Source organism: Thermobia domestica, chromosome 6 (assembly GCF_964235325.1).
Source record: "Thermobia domestica chromosome 6, izTheDome1.hap1.1, whole genome shotgun sequence".
NCBI classification, from domain to species: domain Eukaryota; kingdom Metazoa; phylum Arthropoda; class Insecta; order Zygentoma; family Lepismatidae; genus Thermobia; species Thermobia domestica.
In genome coordinates, this window is record NC_137459.1 from 118,293,746 (window position 1) to 118,315,947 (window position 22,202).

Sequence of the window (22,202 nt, forward strand, 5' to 3'; positions counted from 1 at the left end):
TTGCTGATCTAGATACATTCACACGGGCGTTTGTGTGTCCAAGACACACACGTATGTTATTCCTACCGCTTAGTACCACCATTCTTCATTCACATTGCCACTACATCTTCTCTTGAAACAAGTATATACCTTATCAGCGATAAACAAGTATTAGGCGTAAACGTGCAAAAAGAAAGCATACATTTAGACTTCCTTCTAACAATCGATTGTTTAATATTCGTTCGCTCACATAGAGTACCACAGTGGCATTAGTTTCACTGGAGGCTTGCTTTCCTGTACGTTAGAGCATGCCAATTGATTAGCCTGTTCAGATACTCTGCTATGTGTCACCTGGACACTGGGCGATGTGGCTGCTATGGAGATCCTTTGTGTCCCATCGCATAAACCGCCGATGGACTACTGATACATCAATTTACGCGAGCGGGAGTTATGTAGAACAACAACACGGCCTCTCGCAATCACACTATACAATCCCACTCGAAGCCTGGTAATTATACAGTAGGAGTTGGTTCACTTCCTTTTGACGCTGCAAGCACATATTGTGATTTTGCAACACAGTCTACAGTTGCCTTGTTGTCCGACTGTCTCCAAATTACTAGTTGTATACACTTTTGAAGCACTTTAATAACTGTCCTGCTGTATAGTGAGCAGTGAAATGGAATTTTTTTTTAAAAACTAAAATCAGCATGTGGTCTGCAAACACACATTCTGTAGTACAGTTTTCGTCCGAATCGGGCCATGTACGTGACATATTCTTAAATGTTTTCCGTCAGTGATTTTTTTCTTTCTTATTTCTGAAATATGGTAACAATTGTTAGTGCAGTTTTTGATAACACTAGTTAACAAATTTAAACTTTTTGTTTGTTACATGAGAAAAATCACCTGATCTTAAAGGAACTTTTTGCGCTGAATTCGAATATGCACTCGGTTTCTCTCCATCACGTACAGTTTTCCCGTAACAGAGGGATTTTCGGGAAATTCCCTCAAAAATTTCCCTTTTTCAGATATTTTATTCTCCTAGCTCCTGTCCCCTTACATATAGTAACATAGAAATTATACCTAAGTATACCTTGATTTATATTTAATAAACCCCAAAAATTTTGTAAAAATCGCTTTGTTCTTTCTAGAGAAATAAATATATTTGTATGTATACTGTGTGCACTGTTTATTGCACCTGATAGTAATGCTTTCAGATCTCCTGAGTTGGGGTAAAAACGATTTGCTTTATTACTACAAACACAGACATAAAAATGAATATTTACAATAGTCAACAACACACTTGTATTGCTCTCTGTAAATTAGAAACGTGTATAAAAATAGAATGTACTTCCAACGTATATTTTTTTTAAACGTACAGTATATGTATATCTTAATACATATATATATATATAATTCTCCAAGTTTTTTCGTTTTGTTCATGAAATGGTTATCAAATGTAACAGAATGTAAAAGAAAGAAAGAATGGAATACAGACTCATTGTTGACAACAATGAACTAATGCAGTCTGAATTTTCCACTACGGTATCGTTTCCCCCCTCCCCCCGCGCATTTCTTTCTTTCTTGTGTTCTTGACACCTGGTGAGGGAGTTTTGTACATTTTTATATTGGCGTGTGGTTTAACACTACTTCACTTTCAAAGTTGTCTTTGCTGCTAAGAGTGCTTTCATGTTTGATCTTAACGGCATTATACCCAACTAAGACCAGAAGTTTAGTTTGTGATCAGTACAATGGCGTCAAGAGGACGGCGTTCGTGTGTTAACTCACCAAATAGTTTTTGTTATGTGTGTGGCCAGTTTGTAGTTAAAGGACAGTGTAGATCCATTACGCCATCGGTGAAACTAGCATATTATATATATTTCGGATGTCGTGTGGGAGATCAGGACAAAACTTGGGCACCCAACATAATTTGTGCGTCGTGCTACGTCACTTTACTTGCATGGGCCAAAGGGAAACAGAGGTTCATGAAATTTGCTGTACCAATGGTGTGGAGAGAACCCACCAACCATCTGGATGATTGTTATTTTTGTCTCACAGTAGTTAAGGGACATTCTAAAAAAAGCAAATACACAATAAGTTATCCCAACATTAAATCCGCAATTAGACCTATTCCGCACGGGGATGAACTTCCACTTCCCGAGCCCCCTACCAACTGGGAAGAGATATGGCCAAAAGACTCTGATGATGATCATGACCTTGATGAACCATCGACATCAACATGTACATCCAAGGATCCAACGTTCATCCCTGACTGTGTTCGCGAGCCACATTTCATCCGGCAATGTGAACTTAATGACCTAGTCCGTGATTTGCACCTGACAAAACAAGAGGCGGAACTTCTGGGATCAAGGCTCCAGCAGTGGAACTTATTGGATGCAGAAACGAACATATCAGTGTACAGGAAAAGGCATGTTCAATTTTCAAGCTATTTCTCAATGCAAGATAATGTGTGCGTATGTACGGATATAAATGGGTTGATGGCGGAGCTAGGAATTCCTTACGTTCCAGAAGAATGGAGGTTATTTATCGACGCGTCAAAGGTCAGCCTTAAAGCTGCCCTTTTACATAATGGAAATAAAAAACCTTCTATACCACTTGCGCACTCAGTGAAGATTAAGGAATCCTATGACACCATGTCAACTTTGCTAAATCTTATAAATTACAAGGACCATTGTTGGCAAATATGTTGTGACCTCAAGGTCTTTAAAAATCCACTTTTTGCACTTCCACCTCAGCTTCTTTCCTGCTAACCTAGGTGCTCTCAGCGACGAACAGGGGGAAAAATTCCAAGATATAATGGCAATGGAGAAAAGGTACCAGGGACGATGGGATCCTTCAATGATGGGGGACTATTGTTGGGGTCTTGTTAGAGAATGCAACATTTCTTACAAAAGAAGGAAGTAGTGTACGTTTTTGTAACCCAATGGAAGTTTCATATATTGTGATAGTTTTGATTGTCTTTTCATGACGTTTTGGTACATTTGTATTATTGGTTATTGTAAATTGTCACACTTGTAAATTATATTGTATTATATTTTATATATGTGTTTGTGGTAATAAAGCAAAACGTTTTACCTCAACTTAAGAGATCTGAAAGCATTACTATAAGGTGCAATAAACAGTACACACAGTATACATACAAACATATTTATTTCTCTAGAAAGAATAAAGCGATTATTACGAAACTTGGAGGGTTTGTTAAATATGAATCAAAGTATACTTAGGTATAATTTCTATGTTAGTATATGCAAGGGGACAAGAGCTTGGGGTGTAAAATAAACAAAAAGGGAAATTTTTGAGGGATTTTCCCGAAAATCCCTCTGTTACGGGAAAATCGTACGTGATTTAGAAAAAACGAGTGCATATTCAAATTCAGCGCAAAAAGTTCCTTTACGAACAGGTATTTCCTTTTATGTAACAAAACCTTTGTTAACTAGTGTAATCAGTCCAAAAAGAAATATCTTGCAGAAAATACAATTTCAGAAACTCTGTAAGGAAAACATACTCCTTATTTTCGAATTGCTGATGATCTTTTTAATTTCATTATCAGAATAAATTTTTAAGTATTTTTAAAAAAATGGCGCGAACAAACACATCCAAAATAAATAAATTTTCTTTCACGGTACATTTTATTCTGATAAATTTTACTATGTTGTAATGTTGCTAATGCTGTATTTATTGACGGATTATTATAACTGATTTTGCTAGTGTCATTTTCGTAATTTTCATCCTGACAAGACTACTCGTTTCACTAACAATATTTTTGTAGATTTTTAAAAAAGAGAAACGACTTATGTTACATTGTAGAAATTTTAATATAATGCTTATTCATTTATGAAATATAGTCAAAATTTCCCGAACCGTTTCGAGAAAATTATCGAAGACTATATATATATATATATATATATATATATATATATATATATATATATATATATATAACTTACATACACTAGTAAACTCATCCTTCTGGATATTGTACAACAGAAGTGATGTATTTCATATTGCATAGATGTTAGTGTAGGCGTATGAGAAATATCACCAAAGTCGTTTCTGATAAAGTAGTTCTGAATATATATTCCTGTAGTCAACTATCTCTTCCTCTTAAACTACCAGTAGAAATAAAAAATGATGACATGCTATACAGCTATTAATTAAATATTTATCTCAATACTCGAGTTTTACTTTCTACTACATCTAGTTTTGGGTGTAAGTGGTTGGAATGGTGGCATGATATGAGGCGTTACGCTGGCGATCGCAACATTTATCCATCGTAGATTCGAATCTTGCTTAGATTGTGGATGATTCGTATTTTCCTTTTGCCATTTATCGCCACTTTTAGCCTAAAATGTAAAAAAAAAAAAATCACATTTCGGATTTCGATAAAAATCCAGGATTTAAAACATCTGAAATTCAAAAAAAAAAAAAAAAAAAAAAACGGAGTACGCAAAAATCCGGGTTTCGGGGAATGATTTGTCCGAAATCCGAATTTTCTAAATTCCGGATTTTTTTTCCTGAAATCGAAATTTTTTCGATTTTACTTTTCGGATTCCGGAAAGTAAAAATTCCGGAATTGGCCTGCCAAAACCTAGACCTAGGGGTAAAGGAACAGATGGTCGTATATTAAAAAAAAAATGGCATGCATGAGTAACGAACAGTATAATTCCTTTGAAATGTAGAATTCGATTTTTTAACGATAACTCCAAGGAAAAGAATGGAAACACGACTTAATTACTGCATTATTCGAATAACTCGTGATATGAAACAAAAAGCCAATAATGTTATTTATAATAATTGAGCCAGATCTGAACAGCAATAACGGAGTTACAAACGGAAGGTCTAGCACAAATGACCTTCCACTTAAATTGTCGATTTTACAACTTATTGTCCCAACATCTTTGTTGATCAATTACATACTGTAACATGTTACGAGAAAAAATGAAACTAGAATGAACAAAGGCAAGGTTTCCCTGATAGTCAGCAAATACATTGTTAGAAATTGGATACAAATATATATATATATATATATATATATATATATATATATATATATATATATATATATATATATATATATATATATATGCGTATGTGCGTGTGTGTGTGTGTGTAAAACGTATTACATTAGTATTGCATGAATAAATGGACATAATATTGCCATACAATTTTGATATTGAGTTGAGATGGATATCACGCATACTTAGATTATGTATGAAAATAAATGTAAATTTTGAACAATCTAGATACTTTACCGCTTATTTTGTTTCTTATTATGTTCTTCATCCAAGGAATCCAAGACTCAGTTTTAAACCAGTACCGTCACCACAATCGGGTTGAGTTACCACTACAGGAACAAAATCACAGTTCCATGCTACTTAGTTGAGTGCGGTATTTACCAGTTTTAATGCAATCATTATTTAGCATGTGGTCATATTTAAACATTTACTGGGTTTTGATATATTTAAAAGATACAGTATTTTATAAGAAGTTTTGACAATGTTAAAACTTCCACATAACCATATACGATTAAATGAAAGCAAATGGGTGTTTGGAATCTAAATTAGCGATCAGAAGAAAAATAATAGATCTTGGTAAGTCGCTTTAAGCTATGATAGTATACTAATACTTCATTGAATACAATTTTATAACTGAGAAATGTATTTGATTATACTCATATTTCTTAGTATTAATATTAGAGTGTATTATTATTATTATTATTATTATTATTGCAATTATCGAATTTTGAAGGAATGATTACTTGTAGCTATTTAACACCTTGATAGTTGTTTCATTGTATCTGTTACATTGTACTTACAAAGCTAACACAGTTATTTCAAGGTTTCTCTTGTAACAGGCTTTCTGTTTACACGCTAGAAACAACTGGCAGTGTTTACACGTCTGGCTTAAATCTCTTTGGATGAAGTGAATGATCGTTTATTTTTTCTCGGTTGAGTCCACAGAGTGAGTGTTAACATTTCGTGTTCCCAAAATATCAAAAGGATTCTTCAAAATCTCACAGTGGTACGTTGAAGCTTATGATAAATGCTGTTTTCATGTACTGTAGAATGAGCGTTGTTGAACTCGTAGTTTACTGAGCTTAGACTTAAAGCTTACGTTTAAATTTCTCAAGTATACTAACTATTTATTCTCTCTTTTAGAATCAAGTTATCAATATCCATGCGAATGTTTTTTTTTTTTTATTTAGATTTAGATTTAAAAATTTCCTCCTTCAAATAGAAACATCTTTAATTTTACTTCTGTTACTCTTTTCTGACATCAAAGGGTTTTAATTTTGATCAATAGAAGTTCACTGTCTTTAATTAAAGGCGAAAATGGAAGATAAGCCATACAAACTAAGTCTATTATATAAACCATTTCAGAAGAAAAAAAGTATCTTTATCTAACTCTCCGCTTGGTATATATGCTTGATACGCATTTCCATGTGTAGCTTTTAAGAGTAAACGTGAATTGATTTCTATTTTAGCAACAACACTAAGCAGACGTTGTTTCCAAATAACAAATTCTAGTAGGTTTGTCCTGTCAGTGAACTGTTAGTGTAAATACAGGGCCAGCAGTACTTGTTACTTTGTGAAGTTACTACTCATGCTATGTAGCTTACTGCAGAAACAAGCGAAAGTTTTTTTCTTCCTAATTTGATATTTCCATTGCCTTGTCCTTCACCAGTTGCGACCCAGCCAACGAAAGTAATTATTTCCAGCAGTAATTGCATCAAGTTTGTAATTACAAATAAAACAGAGTCTTGTACACATTCTAATCTTACATTATTTATTGATTTTTATTTTATTTTTTAAGAACGGTTTTAAATCTTAAGTGCGGATATAATTCCATTTTCTCAGTATTGACCCACTTCAACTCCAAGCATTGGAGATGATTGACAAATGCACTGGTGGACAGACATATAAATGCTAATCTATTTGAACGGTAGAAGCTTTGTTACGTTTGTTTCTACTATTGATAGAAACTGATAATGATAGTTATTTATTATTTCTGATTACAAGCGATAATTTCTCACTATCTCTGATTACAAATAGTAATTTCGTATAATAATTTTCTTTTGAATAAAGTCTGTCAGAGGTAAATAATGTGACGAGGATGTAGCATTCATTACCATTAGTCATGCTGGGATGAATTTGTATATCTTTATCTCCCTGTCTTCCGTTTTTCTTCATCTTTGATATTGAGTCCACCTGAGTAACTGAAACAGAATTTCATGGCTCTGCGATCAAAAGAAAAAAAAAAATCTTCCGTTTTTATCGTAGAGTTTGCATCAGTAAAATCCAACATAACTAAGATCTATGGTACATTTATACATTTCTTTTAAGTTTCTACACATTATAATTTGGCAGATCTAGCGAACAACAAGAAATCATTCAAGCTCCGAACTCTTCCCTCGTTAGAAGTCCCTTTTCTCAAAATCTTGTCTTATTTGCAGCATGGAGTGTAAGCAAAATCTTATATGACATTTTAAGGTTCTAGTTTCGGAGAGCTCATGTGGTTCGGATTCCATGTTAATCATTAGGTCCACGTCTCATATAGCCACGCTGCTGAACGGGACGTTAAACTCAAAACTCAACTCAACTCAAGTAGTTTCGGAGATCTGGTGAACGGGATAAATAAAATCATACCTCTCCATCTCCCTTACCATTAGGAATTCTCAAATTCTCGTCTATTTTATATTGCAATTTAATTATTTCAAAATGGATTGTAGTGATACTAAACATCAACATGATTTGCTGTTTATGAATGGATGGATGAAATAGAGTTTAGCTTTCCTTTTGGCAGTAAGGTTATATGAGACAAGTACGTAAACTGAACGTAGAAATACATGAGCCCCCGCTTTGAATCGAATCCGAAGTTAGTTGGTTGATAACTTAAAATAAGTTAAATATAATCAATTAGAACTTTTAATTAAGCACAATTCAAACATAACATTGTATAGCGAATTCAAGCCTTGGGTATAACAACTAGTTGCATTAAATTTAGTAGGAGATATTGTAAATTGTATGATTCTTATCCTATTTTATGTTTATGTTCTCATTATTGTGTTTAAACTAACATTTTTAAAAGCAGATAAAAAACACTCAAAAAGAAATTCAAAATAGAATAAAAGGAATATTAAGAATCTTGTTTACATTAAAGACACGAATTGTAGAACATAACAGAAAAGTAGGAGATATGTTTTCAGAGTGAGGAGTTTAGCGACTAGCAAATTAATCGTAAAGAAGTAATGAGTGAATCACTTTTTAAAAAGAACACTTTCTGTGGAGTCAAATACCTGTAAGTATGATAGAGTGCAGCTATTTTTTTCCCATTCAGTTATTCCAATCTAATGTTGAAAAAGTAATGTAAAGTGAGAATGTTGAATGCGATGTTAAATTAGAATACGTGCTCCGATCCGTGACCCATTTTCTGCGTGCTCTAAAATCGCTACAAGAACAGTGGATCAGGAAATCCAATCAGCGTGGACGATTGGAAATAAGCTTCGTTTGAGGTAGTCTTAATTGAGAAAGGTTATATTTCTGGACAACGAAGCGTAGACTAATTTGTTCTCCATAATTTAATAGCAATTTCTCTCATTTGCGTTCTACAAATTCAGACAATAGCTAGTAAACGGGTACATTGATACAACATAGAAATGGGTTTAACGGAAGTTAAAAATAAATCACGTTTATCTATTTACTTGAACGAATTGTAGTGATTTCAGACTAAAGTAGATCTCTGGATTTTTTTTTTAAAGTAAAACCAAATTTTTACTCGAAAACACAAGTAGGTGGAGCTATATGAAAAGTACTATTCATGTGTTTATTAAAGAATTTTTTTTTTTAAACTAGTCAGAAATTGAGCCCAAGGTAGCTCTGTTTCTTGTGTGAGTTGTTTAATTGAATGTATATTCGATAATCCAGCTTAAATGGAGACATATTTTATGCATACCATTGAATATCTTAAGCTATTAAATCTAATTATATGTAAATCATTATTGCTAATCCTATTTCACAGTATTACGAGGCACATGCCAAAGAGAAGTCCGATACTAAAACAAAATAAGAGAATAAATTTATTGTGATTCATACCTTGGCAATATTTTGACGTAGTCACATAAATCTCTGGATATTTCTGGTAGTGCGCCGCAAGCTTTCGTATACTCTCTGTGTAAAAATATGTCACCGGAGAGTGCAGCTACTCCAGAACTGATGTCTTGAGCACTTCACTGTCGTTGAAGCACTTCTATGCAAGTCCTTTTTTTTCAGATGAAGAAAAAGAAATAAATGACTGGGTACAAAGACGGGGCTGTAGGACGGATTATTAAATACTTCCCATCGAAATATTTGATTTGAGCGGACCTTATTTAGAAAGAAAGAAAGAAAGTACTCAGTTTTGAATGTAATCAAAACATTTGATATTATGATCCGTAGCAAGCGCAGGTCAAAATCATACCATAGATCATGACTTTTCCTATGTTTATAATACCCGCCGTACAAACAATAATTCGATCTTTTTATATGTGTATATGTTGTAGGACAGCAGGTGTTAGATGCCAGTATTTAGTTCAGTACAATGTTAAATTTTAAGCTATGTTTGCTATGACACATGTATTTTAATAAAATAATTGAAATTAAATAATTGGTTTAATTTCAGGTACGAGGCATTCGGAAGAAATGCATAATGTCGGAAGAATATTCCAGTAAGTATAAATTAATAGTTAGAGAACATATCAGTTTCTCAATACAATTTTATTCGCAATTAACAATAACGCAAAGTTCGTGGATGGTATCGAACTGTGTTTCAAAGGTGTTAAAAAGGAAAATTGTGTTGCATTTCATTAGATGAGTGCTATAAAAGTAACTATGTTGCAGAATGTTCATGTTGACTTTGTTGTAAACAGGATATTTCATCCCCTTTTCGTAATTTAATATAAAATTATACAGATCGTTGCCATATATTTAGAAGAAAACAACATCTTCTAGAACAAAATATTTGCCAAATGTAAAAATTCCGGATATTAGCAAAAAAAAAAAAAAAAAAAAAAAAAAACTGCTTATGATCACACAATTAATGTCAGTTTTGACTGTTGCTACAAACTACGAAGAAAGAGATTAGGACTTAAGTTATTTGAGAACATAGTGCCTTTGCCACATAAACCCAAGGCCCAACAAAAAAAACTGTGTTTACCAAAAAAAATGCGCTTAGCTAATTTAAAACCAAATACATTCAATTATGGAAATACAGTTATGTAAATTTCAGAAATGAAGAGGAGAAACTAAATGAGCTATTTAATTTTCAGTCTCCACATAGTATTATTAGTCAAGATCTGATATGTTGATTGTAGGTAAAAACAAGGATAGACATGGGAAATACATAATTTAGGAATAAGAAAAGCGAACTTAGTGAGTCGCTGAATAGTTCAGAGAAAAGTTCGGTGTCAAGTATTTATTGTATGAAGCAGAAACGTGGACCTGGCAAAAATAAAAACGAAAATCATTGTTGAAAGTGTGTAAAGAGAAAGTTATCTAAGTGTAGTAAATACAGTCATCATAAAGTATTAGAACAGCATGTAAAGAAAATAAAAAAAAAAAAATACTGCACATTTCTGAAACGGAGATAAGAAACTGTTTAACATATTGTTTAGTTAGAAAGTTCATTTAGAACTAAACTATTATTTTTCTATTAAAAAAAAAGAAATGATCCATTCATTTTAACAGATCATTTCTACAGAGATAACCAAGAAAGTTCTGCCGCGTTTTGTGGAGGTCTGTGTGGCATTGCCCTCACACCTTGAGTTTAAAGCGAAGTGAAATAAGGCAAAAGTCAGTTCTTGCTGTGAGTATATCTATCATACTACCTGGTTGTGGCAGTTCAGTTACACCGTGAACTTGCGTAAGGACAGAGGGTACATGGGACTTCTTCAGAGCGTCATAAGAGCGTGTATGCTGTACGAGTTCAAACTGGGGTCAAACGGAGCTACAGCGAGGCGAAAGATATAGCAAGCCTTTAGTGAGGATGTCGTGACTTCGCGGACAGTGCAACGATAGTTTAACAAGTTTAAGGACGGCGACGAAACACTTGAAGACACACCAAGTCCCGGAAGACAAACATATGTACAAAATGAAGATCTGGAGGCAGCAATTGAGGCGAACAGTGGCTATACATGTGGGGAACTGGGACTACAAACCAGTGTGAGTGGAGAAATCATTCGGCAGCACCTCAATCAACTCGGAAAGCACTGCAAGTTCTGTCGATGGGTCCCACATGATTTGATAGCGAGCCAGAAGGCAACGCGAGCTGATACCTATGTTTCTTTGTTGTCTCGTCTGAAGAAGGAGTCATTTCTGGACAGGTACGAATCTCGGTGGCACCGTCATCATTGGTTAGCATCCCATAAACCGGTTCCAAAACAGCCGAAATCAGCACTGCACCAGAAGAAAGTCCTCCGGTGTGTTTGATAGACTGCCCGCGGCATCGTGCATCGGGGACTGCTACTAGCTGATCAGAGCCCCAATACAACTGTGTACTGTCAGCAGTTAAGCCGTGTTCCACAGACACTCAAAACTCTGGAGCCAGCACTTCTGAATCGCAAAATGTCCTCGTGTTACAGGACAACTCCAAGCCTCACGAGGCTAGGATGACATGGAACACCATTCTACCCGTTGGATGGGAAACACTATTGCATCCGCCATACTCCACGGACATTGCACCGTTCGATTATAACTTGTAACATTCCTTGGACAATCACCTTAGAGGACGCCAGTCCAAATCCGTAGTAGATGTGCAAAAATCACTTGATACCTTCTTCGCTTCACGGCGCACCAAGTTTTACAGCGATTGAATCCATGGTCTTCCAGAACGTTGACAGAAGGTCTTCGATACCGATGGCAAATATTTTTGATCTTCCAGGTACGTCTTAGGTGAAGTATCGATGTTCGAAGGTGGAGGGCGAAAAAGGGACAAAACTTTCGTGGTTACCTTTATACAACTACTCACTACCTTTACAGTATATTAATCAACAGTCCTATCATGCACTTTCTCATACTTCAAATTTTAGTTTAACGGGGTAGTTTCATGTTTTTTTTTTTTTTTCTCAAGATGCAATTTATTTGCTGAAAATTTTACTAACTTCAACAGCCTAAAACTCGGAAACCAAAGACTGCATATGACAATATTACACTTATGTGCATACTAAGATCACATTGTAACAATATCCTAAGTTGATGAAAATCTAGTGCGTTGGCATGAGAAGTTAGAATGTTTTGAGATTTCCTTTCTTTATGTTCTTTTTTGCTTTAACTATTATTATTATTATTATTATTATTATTATTATTATTATTATTATTATTATTATTATTATTATTTTTATTATTGTAATATGGGCGGATATACAGGGCGGACTACTTATCTTGATACACACCCTTGGAACTTCTAAACTAATAGATGCTAAACGCTGAAATTTCGTACCATGCAAACATCAACATTGAGACATTGTTAGGCATACTCTCTGATGCTACCAGATTAACATTGTTGCCAACCAACACAGTTTTATTTTTTTTTTAATTGCGCTACTTCAGGTTATTACAAATTTCAATCTAAATGTAAAACATAAACTTAAAATTCCACACGTATTTGGAGTGTTGCAAGTTAAGAACGCTACAATATCATAAACATCGAAAAAGAATAAACTTTTGTAGGGTTCTGCTACCGTAATTAAGCAAGTCACACAGATAAGGTAACGAACACCCTAGTGTCAAATTATACGGTCATGACATAAGACGCACTATGTCGAACGAACAGAATCAAAGTTACAAGGAATGGGAAATTCGACCTTTGCAGAATATTTTATTTGCAAAAATGTTGAGGTAATTACCACATCCAATTACGTAGAATGTTTCCAATAGACTCAAAGATCATAATGTCGTTTACAAGAATTTGATATTTCTAACCATTCAGAGATACCGTAAGAGTTTGCACATCAGGAGTTGCTTTGCACAAAATATGGAAAGAGTTTCACAGTCCTCTGTCATTAAAACCGTGAACCGTAAAGAGGAAATTTCAACTGCCACCGTAAGATAGGAAATCTAACTGTATTTTGGCAATATTTTTGGGGGTTAACATCAGTTCTAAATAACCGGAGGGTTTGTTGTTGTAGAGGTATGAAATGCAGTCATTGTAAAGGCCGCCAAAATTTGAAAGATATCACATACAAGAATTTCCGTCAAAGTTAGTTTCGTAGAATACTACTGTGTATAATGGGACTTTGATGCAATAGTTGATATTGAAATGTGAAACGTTTCAAAATCATAAAAAAAGTAAAACTGGGAGAAGGTGATATCAGCTTCTAATCGGGGTTACTTTGCACCGGTCCAAAATATCGCTTAGATTAGAAATTATTACTATTGGAACTTCCTGCACTCAAAATTTAGGTAAATTTCCTATTTTGGTAGAAGCCGGAATGAATTTCTTGTTGGAAACTAAATTGAAGCTTTTACCCACAGGAATGATTAAAATTAGATTTTAAAAAATCATGCAATTTTGTTGGGATTCAACCTGAAAGTTCCAAATCCCGCAAATCTTCAACTGATTACGGTTGGGATGATATTCTTGGACATAAGGAATAACCAAGGCAAATCAGTCCATGTTTATTTTATTTTATTTTATTTTATTTATTTATTTTTGTTCCTGAGTTGGCATTTTTGTGGGACATATGCTAAACTATTGGAGTGTGGTTTCTCTTCTGGTACCAGAAAGCACATAATTTTCTTTAGAAATATTGGTAATTTATACTAAGTATCGATACCGGTACCCTCGTTCTAATATCAATATTTGTAGATTGCGTGCAGTTTTGTATAAAAAGTGAAATGTATAAATACTGCAGGGAAAACACTGCTCAGAAACGTTATGTTTGTATGTTGAACATACTTTTTTTGTATGTTGTGCAAAGTAACCCCACCTATGGGGGAACTTTGCACCAAAGTTTATATTTCAATAACTATGGCCATACTGAATGTTTACTAATAAATTGTTTTATTATATATCTAGATATCATATGTTTGAAATCTTCCAAAATCATTACGTTTGTAAGTTGCATGCTATTTTCCTTAAAATTCCTTTAATTTGGTGGGCAGGTTTCCCTGTCTTACGGTATGGAGAAACAAAATGATATAATATTTAAAATTGCGTATTTGTAGGAACTTTCTAGAACACTATTTTTATTTATTGACATGCTCTATATTTGTTCATATTCATTCAAAATTTGGTCGTACAGTTCGAAGCATAGAAAATGTTACAAGCAGTTTAAGTCCAACTTAACAACAAATTTTTGCGCCGTGAGCTTATGCATTCAGAAATGCACTTCTCATCGACTAATTAATTCTGGTATTCAACTCAACTCACCCCCTGCTTCGCCACTCCTTGTCTAAAGCAGTGCGTGACGTAATATACTTTTCCCATTCAGACGGTGAAAAGCAGGAACCAGTTTACAAAGTATATAGCTCTAAACCGTCTCTTTCATTCGTTTGTTCTAAAATGACTTTCTCCAGCTGGAATAAAACTAAATGTCACAAAATTTTCCGATAGCTTCATAAACACACTTATTTGCAGTTTTTTCACCCTCCTCAAAGGCTACATATCACATCGACCTTGGAAGATGCTCATTGTGAAATCCATGGAAATTTTTAATCATACCAGTAAGTTTTCTGCTTTCCAAAGTTTGTAATGCGGAAGTCTAAAAACTACTGACAGAAATGAATGTTATTCACTTCTTTTCAGTAATTGCAAGAAAATGTTGCACTTGGAGTCATTTGGGTATGACAGAATGATGTATAGTAATACACTAAAAAATTTTTGATCCCAGCTCGCGCCAAGTAAATTTCGTGGATGACAAACACGGTGTGCGTGGGTTCTCTCGTTTCCTCCCACTTTCTTCATTCCACAATTTATTTCGTTTCTCATCATCACTGTCTCCTTTAACCTACCCGGCATAATTGTGGCACGTAAAACTTAAAGATTTCTTTCATTTTTTTTACAAATAAAAAAGTGAAACCATTATATCGACGGAGAATCTCCGCCTCCCCCTGCCCCCGAGCAAAATCTACAATGACGCTACTTTTAACAACAAACCTATATAGTTGCGAGAGCACATTGCTAGAGCGCTAACATTTGGTTTCAAGAGTCAAAGGTTTGATCACAAGCCATATGAGTTCATGGATGACGTTGAGAGATAGATTCAAATATTGAGACAGAAAGTGATGATTTATATATACAAGTTTAAAATCGGAGAAAAAAATGATAGGACAGCATCCGTTTTATGACGAAAATTGTGACTTTGTGAAACAGAAGAAGAAAAGATTTCGGCTGCGAGGATCACATTAGGTAGTTGTCGAATTAAGATGGAGAAATCCTTTTAGAACATCAGATGATTACCAATGGAGAGAAAGATCTTAAGATCTGATGAATTAAGAATTAAAAACAAAATCTTTGGCTTCCAACCCGGGTTCCTAACCACGAACCCTTTAGTTATCGAACCACGACTTTGTCCATTCAGCCACGGAGAACTCTATGGAATATGTCATACTTTTCCTTTACCTACTAGAATGGGATATTCCGAACGTTGACTCGGTGGATGTGCCGTTTAGATGGACGCAGACATCTTGTTACTTAGCTACAGGGTGTATAATGAACTTCCCTTGTACAAGACCATTGCTTAGGCAGTAAAATTCTATTCCTATTGTGTTAATTAAGTTATATTTGATGGAACTATATGATAAGGTAATGCCAAATACTTTGCATCGTTGTCTGTTACATGAATGTTTAGTGTAAGGGATTCCTATTTGGATGGTCTTAGGTTCGAATTACGACCGTTCTTATTAACATTTTTGTTCTAGCTACGCTCATTGTGTGCACTCCAGAAGTTCAATTTTGAAGCAAATGCAATCACAGCTAGTTTAAGACGAAATTTTTTTCAAATATGATACTTTTCATTACCAGGGCCCGGATCTTTTTGACCCAAAAAATTCTGAAAAATGACCTATAAAATGGCACCAAAATTCCTGTAAAATGACCATAAAATTCGTATAAATTGATCTTAAAACTTGCGTTGTTTTAAACGTTTATTTCGTTAAACATTGGCATTTTTTAAAAATATCCATTGTATATTAATTAACGTTTCTCACTTTTCACTTATGTTCAAAAAATTTTGTTTCAGTTAGTTGCAGTCCATTGATCATTTATTTCCATTGATCAGTCCATTGTACGGCATTGTGCGTACTGAAAGCGTCAATTCATTCCTGAGTTGAAACTAGGAAGCACTCTTAAACAATAAAAGTTCGCAAGTGTGGATTACATGAGAATAATAGATAAAAGAAGATATTGTAGTACGCCTTCTAATACATTTTTAGTTATGCACGTGATCACATCCTTTGTGATCAACAACCCAAAACTATCTGTTTGACTACCTACCAACTCTCACCTTTCGTCAACCAGCTACAGCTTTGTTTCCATTAGCTTGTTAAGAATGCAGTTTTTCCACCCCAATAGGAAGTGTGAAAAGAGATTATTTAACTTGGTCTTTTCACATTTGTAACCAGTGTTAATTTTAAGATTTTCTTATGTAGAAGAAAGAAAAAAAAACAAGTGGCCTAAATGTTACATTAAAATATTTTTTAAAAAATGACATGAAACTTCAAAACGGCAAAAAGTGACCAAAAGTTGACTCTAGATATATATCTTTAGAACCTAGAGTTGATGGATAACATTTTTATTTGAACTAGCCTTGTCCTATGCGTAACGGAAAAAAAAGTCGACTTGTCAACAAGATCCGGGCCCTGGCTATTACATGCTTTTCTTTAACTTGTGATGTTTCAACTTAGATATTAAATCCTACTATCTTAATGTAATTCATTCCCCTACGTCATATCATGCTGAATGTTTGCAGAACGACTACAGCAGGGCGCTAATATAAAAATTAAATTGTTACTGTAATATATCTATCCATCTATATTTAGAAAGTTTGACTTAAAAAAAAAACGTACAGTGAACCGAACCGTACGATGCAACATGGACTCATGGAGGAAGTTAAACGAATTTAGTATAAGTATAAATTACCATCTGAACAATTTTCTGTGGAAGGTAAGACACTGAAACCATTCCTAGGACGGGAAGAGATGACATGTAAAAAAGTAGTAGAATACGAATGATATTGGTGTCGAATTCATAGTTTTCCTTTTCGAAGGGATGAATAGTAGCACTTCAGATGAGCGCTCCTCACTTGATTTTAGCCCTGCATAAATGAAAAGTGATTTAAAAAAATATATATTTTTCCTTCCAAGTATGATTGTTTAAAAAACTTATCCTTCAACTTTAGTTTGTAATTATTTTCTACCTCATAGTTATAATTGCAAATATCTTCTATTTATATTTTATTCTGTTCTACATTTCTAATATACATGGTGCGTCTTGCGTTAGATATTTCAAGAGAAGCTTATGACGACTCACAGCAGCAAGGACATACACAGGATGTATTCCCTGGCGGTCCAGAGCCACCTGTCCTTCCTCCCGATATCACTACTTAGCTGTAAATATTACCTATTTTTAGATATAATGTTAGACTTTTTAGTACATTATATCTTCATATTGAATTTGAACCCCTCAAAAAGCTTTCAATCCATGAAATAAATTTTTGTCTATACCTCTGCAAACTAGTGGCGATTTTAGGGAGTAATCAGGAGATAATGCCTCCCTGGAGCAATGATAATTCCCCAGAAATCATATCTCTAATAGGTCTGGATGTGATACCAGTATTTGTGCATTACCACTTTTCATTCTTAGTGTATTGAAACTCATGCCAAAGAAACTGTTCAGAAATCTTCATTGGTTCTCCTCCTCTGACCCCCATGCCAATGGGTCTGACTTTGCACACACACTGCATCTCGAATGACACTGCTTATATCAGTGATTACGAAAACTATACATTCGACAGAAAAATAGAACGTTTTTGATTCTTTTTGCATGTTATCCTCGCACTCTGACCTCCATACCAACCATGGCTTAACTCGTACTTAATCATCATCGACTGTGTGACACTTTTCATCTTTGCCAGCCCGAAAGCTATGAATTCGACACCAATATCGTTGGTATTTTACTACTTTTACATGCCACCTTCCTCCATTATTAAGGATGGTTTCAAAGTCTAGCCCCTAACTATAGAGGAATTTTAACCAGCTTAAATATATCTAAAAATTAACATCTGAAAAAAAAAAAGAAACAAAAACTGTGCATGTGATCTTTTTCGAAGAGGAATTCGTTGACTACATTTTCAATATCAATGTGATGGCTCTTTTTTTTTTTTTTTTTTTTTTTCGTTTTCCATGCTGAAAATTGCTAAAGAGCTCAACTTCATCCGCTCCATTTTGCTATGAATATACTAAGTTTTATTGGAGTTTAGTTCACTGAATGCTCGCTTAAATGTTGCTCAGGTCAGACGAAAAGTGATATACAGTTATAAAAGAGTAGGGGTCTAAACAAATATGAAACACTACTGGCAATGACAGTTATCTAAGAATAAAAATTTAGCTAATTCATTCTAAGTTGAAATTTCACGCAAACTTTTCCTTTATTACTGTCAGTTAAAGTTATTGCAGCAAAGAGGTGATAAATGTTTTGAATAGAGTTCACTGTCTATAGCTCATTCACAATTTTTTTTTTATCTGAGGCTAAAGTAGTGTGCATTTTAGGCATTGAGGAAAAAGTGTGAAATTATATAAAAACCTGCAAAGAGGTATTACGAAACTTCAATGGGCCCGCTTCTGCCGTCGGCTTACCGGGCTCCAGTTAGTTACGCCACCGTTCAGGGCATATGATGCAGCTTTCCCTTTTACGAGTATTTTGTAAGGCAGTAAGTTTTTTTTTTTCTGTTGTATGAACCGAGTTGTATTTAGTAGAACTGTCTGATAAAGAAAACAATATACTCAAACACAAATCATGTCCTTCGAAGTTCTAATGGGAAATGAAACAAATCGTCTTAAACGTGTTACGTTTTTGAAGAGAAAAAGAGCAAAAAAAAAAAAAGTTATTGCACATTTTCATAATGGTGTCATTTGGATGCGTATTTATAACACAAACAGGCATGTTTATGTCATGGCTTGTTAGACGATGTGTTAACGAACGGGATATCTACGCTGGTGGTAATGAGTTTAATTCTCATCCATTTTGTTACTTGTTTTTCTTTTAGCTACACTTAGTTTATGCATTCCAGATCTTCAAGCTTGAAGCGAATTTAATACCATCTGGTGAATCAAATGTAGTTGTAATTATTATTTTCAAAGTTGAATATTGTAAGCTAATAACAAGTATGTATTAACGTGTCATATTTGAAAATAATGTCAGCTACAATTAATTCACGGCTGATATTATATTTGATTCAAGCTCAAAGATCTGGAATGCATAAATTAAGTGCAGCTAAAATTAAAATGTAAAAAAAAAAATGACGAAATTCGAACTCAGAACCACCAGGGAAGGAATACCGTTCACTAAGCCCTCATCTGACAAGCCACGACGTAAACATAGCTATTTATCAGTTATAAATACGCATACACTTGTAAGTTACATATATTACAGTAAAAATTAATTCTTTTTATCACCGTCCGACTGTCGTTCTGCAAACATTAAGCATGATATGACGTAAGGAAATGGATTATATTAAGATAGTAGGATTTAATATCTAAGTTGAAAGATCGAAAGTTAAAGAAAAGCATCTAATGAAAAAAATATCATATTTGAAAATAATTTCGTCTTAAAATAGCTGCGACTACATTTGCTTCAAAATTGAACTTCTGGAGTGCACAGTATGAGCGTAGCTAGAAGAAAAGGTTAATAGGAACGGTCGTAATTCGAACCTAAGACCATTGAAACAGGAATCCCTTACACTAAATATTCAAGTAACAGACAACGATGCGAAGTATTTGGCGGCTCTACTTTATAATATAGTTCCATCAAATATAACTTAATTAACACAATAGGAATATACTTTTACTGCCTTAAAAAGTGTTCCTGAATAAGAGGAAGGTCATTATACACCCTGTAACTAAGCTACAACAGGTCTGCGTCCATCTGAACGGCGCATCCATCGAGTCAACGTTTGGAATATCCCATTCTGGTAGGTAAAGGAAAAGTATGACTGATTCCATAGAGTTCTCCGTGGCTGAATGGACAAAGTCGTGATTCGATAACTAAAGGGTTCGTGGTTAGAAGCTCGGGTTGGGAGCTAAAGATTTTAAAAATTCTTAATTCGTCAGATCTTAAGATCTTTCTCTCCATTGGTAATCATCTGATGTTCTAAAAGGAGTTCTCCATCTTAATTCGACAACTGCCTTATGTGATCCTCGCAATCGAAATCTTTTCTTCTTCTGTTTCACAAAGTCACAATTTTCGTCATAATACGGTTGCTGTCCTATAATTTTTTCTTCAATTCTAAACCTGTATATATAAATCCTCACCTTCTGTCTCCATATTTGAATATAAATATAGATATCAATGTCGTCCATAAACTCATATGGCTTGGGATCAAACTTTCGACTCTTGAAACAAATCTAAGCGCTCTAGCAATCTGCTATCGCAACTATATAGGCTTGTTGTTAAAAACAGTGTCATTGTAGATTTTCCCGGGGGGAAGGGAGGCGAAGATTCTCTGCCGACATAATGGTTTCATTTTTTTATTTGTAAAAAAAAAATGAAATGAAATAAATCTTTAAGTTTTACGTCCCACAATTGTGTCGGGTAGGTTAAAGGAGACGGTGATGATGAGAAATGAAATAAATAGTAGAATGAAGAAAGTGGGAGGAAACGGGAGAACCCCCACACACGGTGTTTTCCACCACAGAGTTTACTTGGCGTGAGCTGGGATCAAACTTTGTTAAATTAGTGTGTTACTATACATGCGATCAAACAATATGTATTTATTAAGCTCAAGGGAGGAGGCAATTACACCCGTCTGTCATGCCCAAATGAGTCCAACTGGAACGTTTTCTTGCAATTACTGAAAAAAAAAGAATAGCACTCATTTCTGTCAGTAGTTTTTAGAACTCTTGGGCTTTGGGAAGCAGAAAACTTACTGCTATGATTAACAATTTCCATAGATTTCACAAGGAGCATCTTCCTAGGTTGATGTGATATGCAGGCTTTGAAGAAGAGGGAAAATACAAATTAGGGTTTTTATGAAGCTATGGGAACATTTTGTTTTATTCAGACTTTAGAAAGGCATTTCAGAATAAATGAATGTAATAGATTGTTTTAGAGCTTTAAAACTTGTAAACTGGATTATGTTTTTCCGTCTGAATGAATAGAGTATATTACCCGTCACACACCGCTTTTGACAAGGAGAGGTGAAAGAGGGGTGAGTTGGATTGAATACCAGAATTAAGTAGTCGACGAGAAGTTTATTTCTGAATGCATAAGCATAGGGTGCAACTGTTTGTTCCTTCCTAAGTTGGACTTAACCTTTTTGTAACATTTTCTATGCATCGAAGTGTACCATGATTTTAGGATTATACGCTAATGTATTTTGGATTAACATTCACCCGTCAATCTTACTTGCGTTTTTACTACTATAGAGACCACCAGAATTTGGATGCCTGTGATACTGTAACGTTATTAGTTTGCAACATTAAATAATAAATTTAATATTTCACATTTTCCTTTAGCATATGGACTTCAAAAGTGTAATATTGTTATGTAGTGACATTAAAAAAGAACAAAAAGCTAAGTTTGTTGGCAAGACTGTTTACCTGGTGATATAACATAGTATGTCAAAAATGTCTCTCAGCCGATATTTGCATAGTACAAAATTCAAGTGTGTTTTGTCTATTTGTTTATTAGTTACATGGGCATATCAAGATAAATGGTTCACCCTGTGTATTGGAAAACTTACTATAGATGTGAAGTCTGAACTATAAATTTCATGGATCATGACCCCGGAATCAACTGTTTTCTCAGGAAAATATTTCACATGTTTCTTAAGTTCAAGTTATATCTGTGTGTTTAACTGCATGAATATCGAATGAGTTATCTGAGCGGGCACGATATATACTGCACTTGTGATTTCTCAAAAAAAAAAAAAAAAAAAAAAAAAAAAAAAAAAAAAAAAAAAAAAAAAAAAAGGAACACAAAGAGTAGTGGAAGATGAAGATTCAGTTTTAACTGTG

The 22,202-nt window shown here is 34.3% G+C and overlaps 1 protein-coding gene across 1 annotated transcript in view; it reads left to right on the plus strand.

Moving 5' to 3' along the window:
• The window catches only part of LOC145688168 (uncharacterized), a gene marked incomplete in the record, with an annotated part of 1,122,992 nt that overhangs the window by 385,478 nt on the left and 715,312 nt on the right, over positions 1-22,202 (plus strand). The window contains 1 exon segment of the mRNA XM_081762009.1: positions 9,655-9,700. Coding sequence (XP_081618135.1) covers positions 9,682-9,700 — 19 coding nt within the window.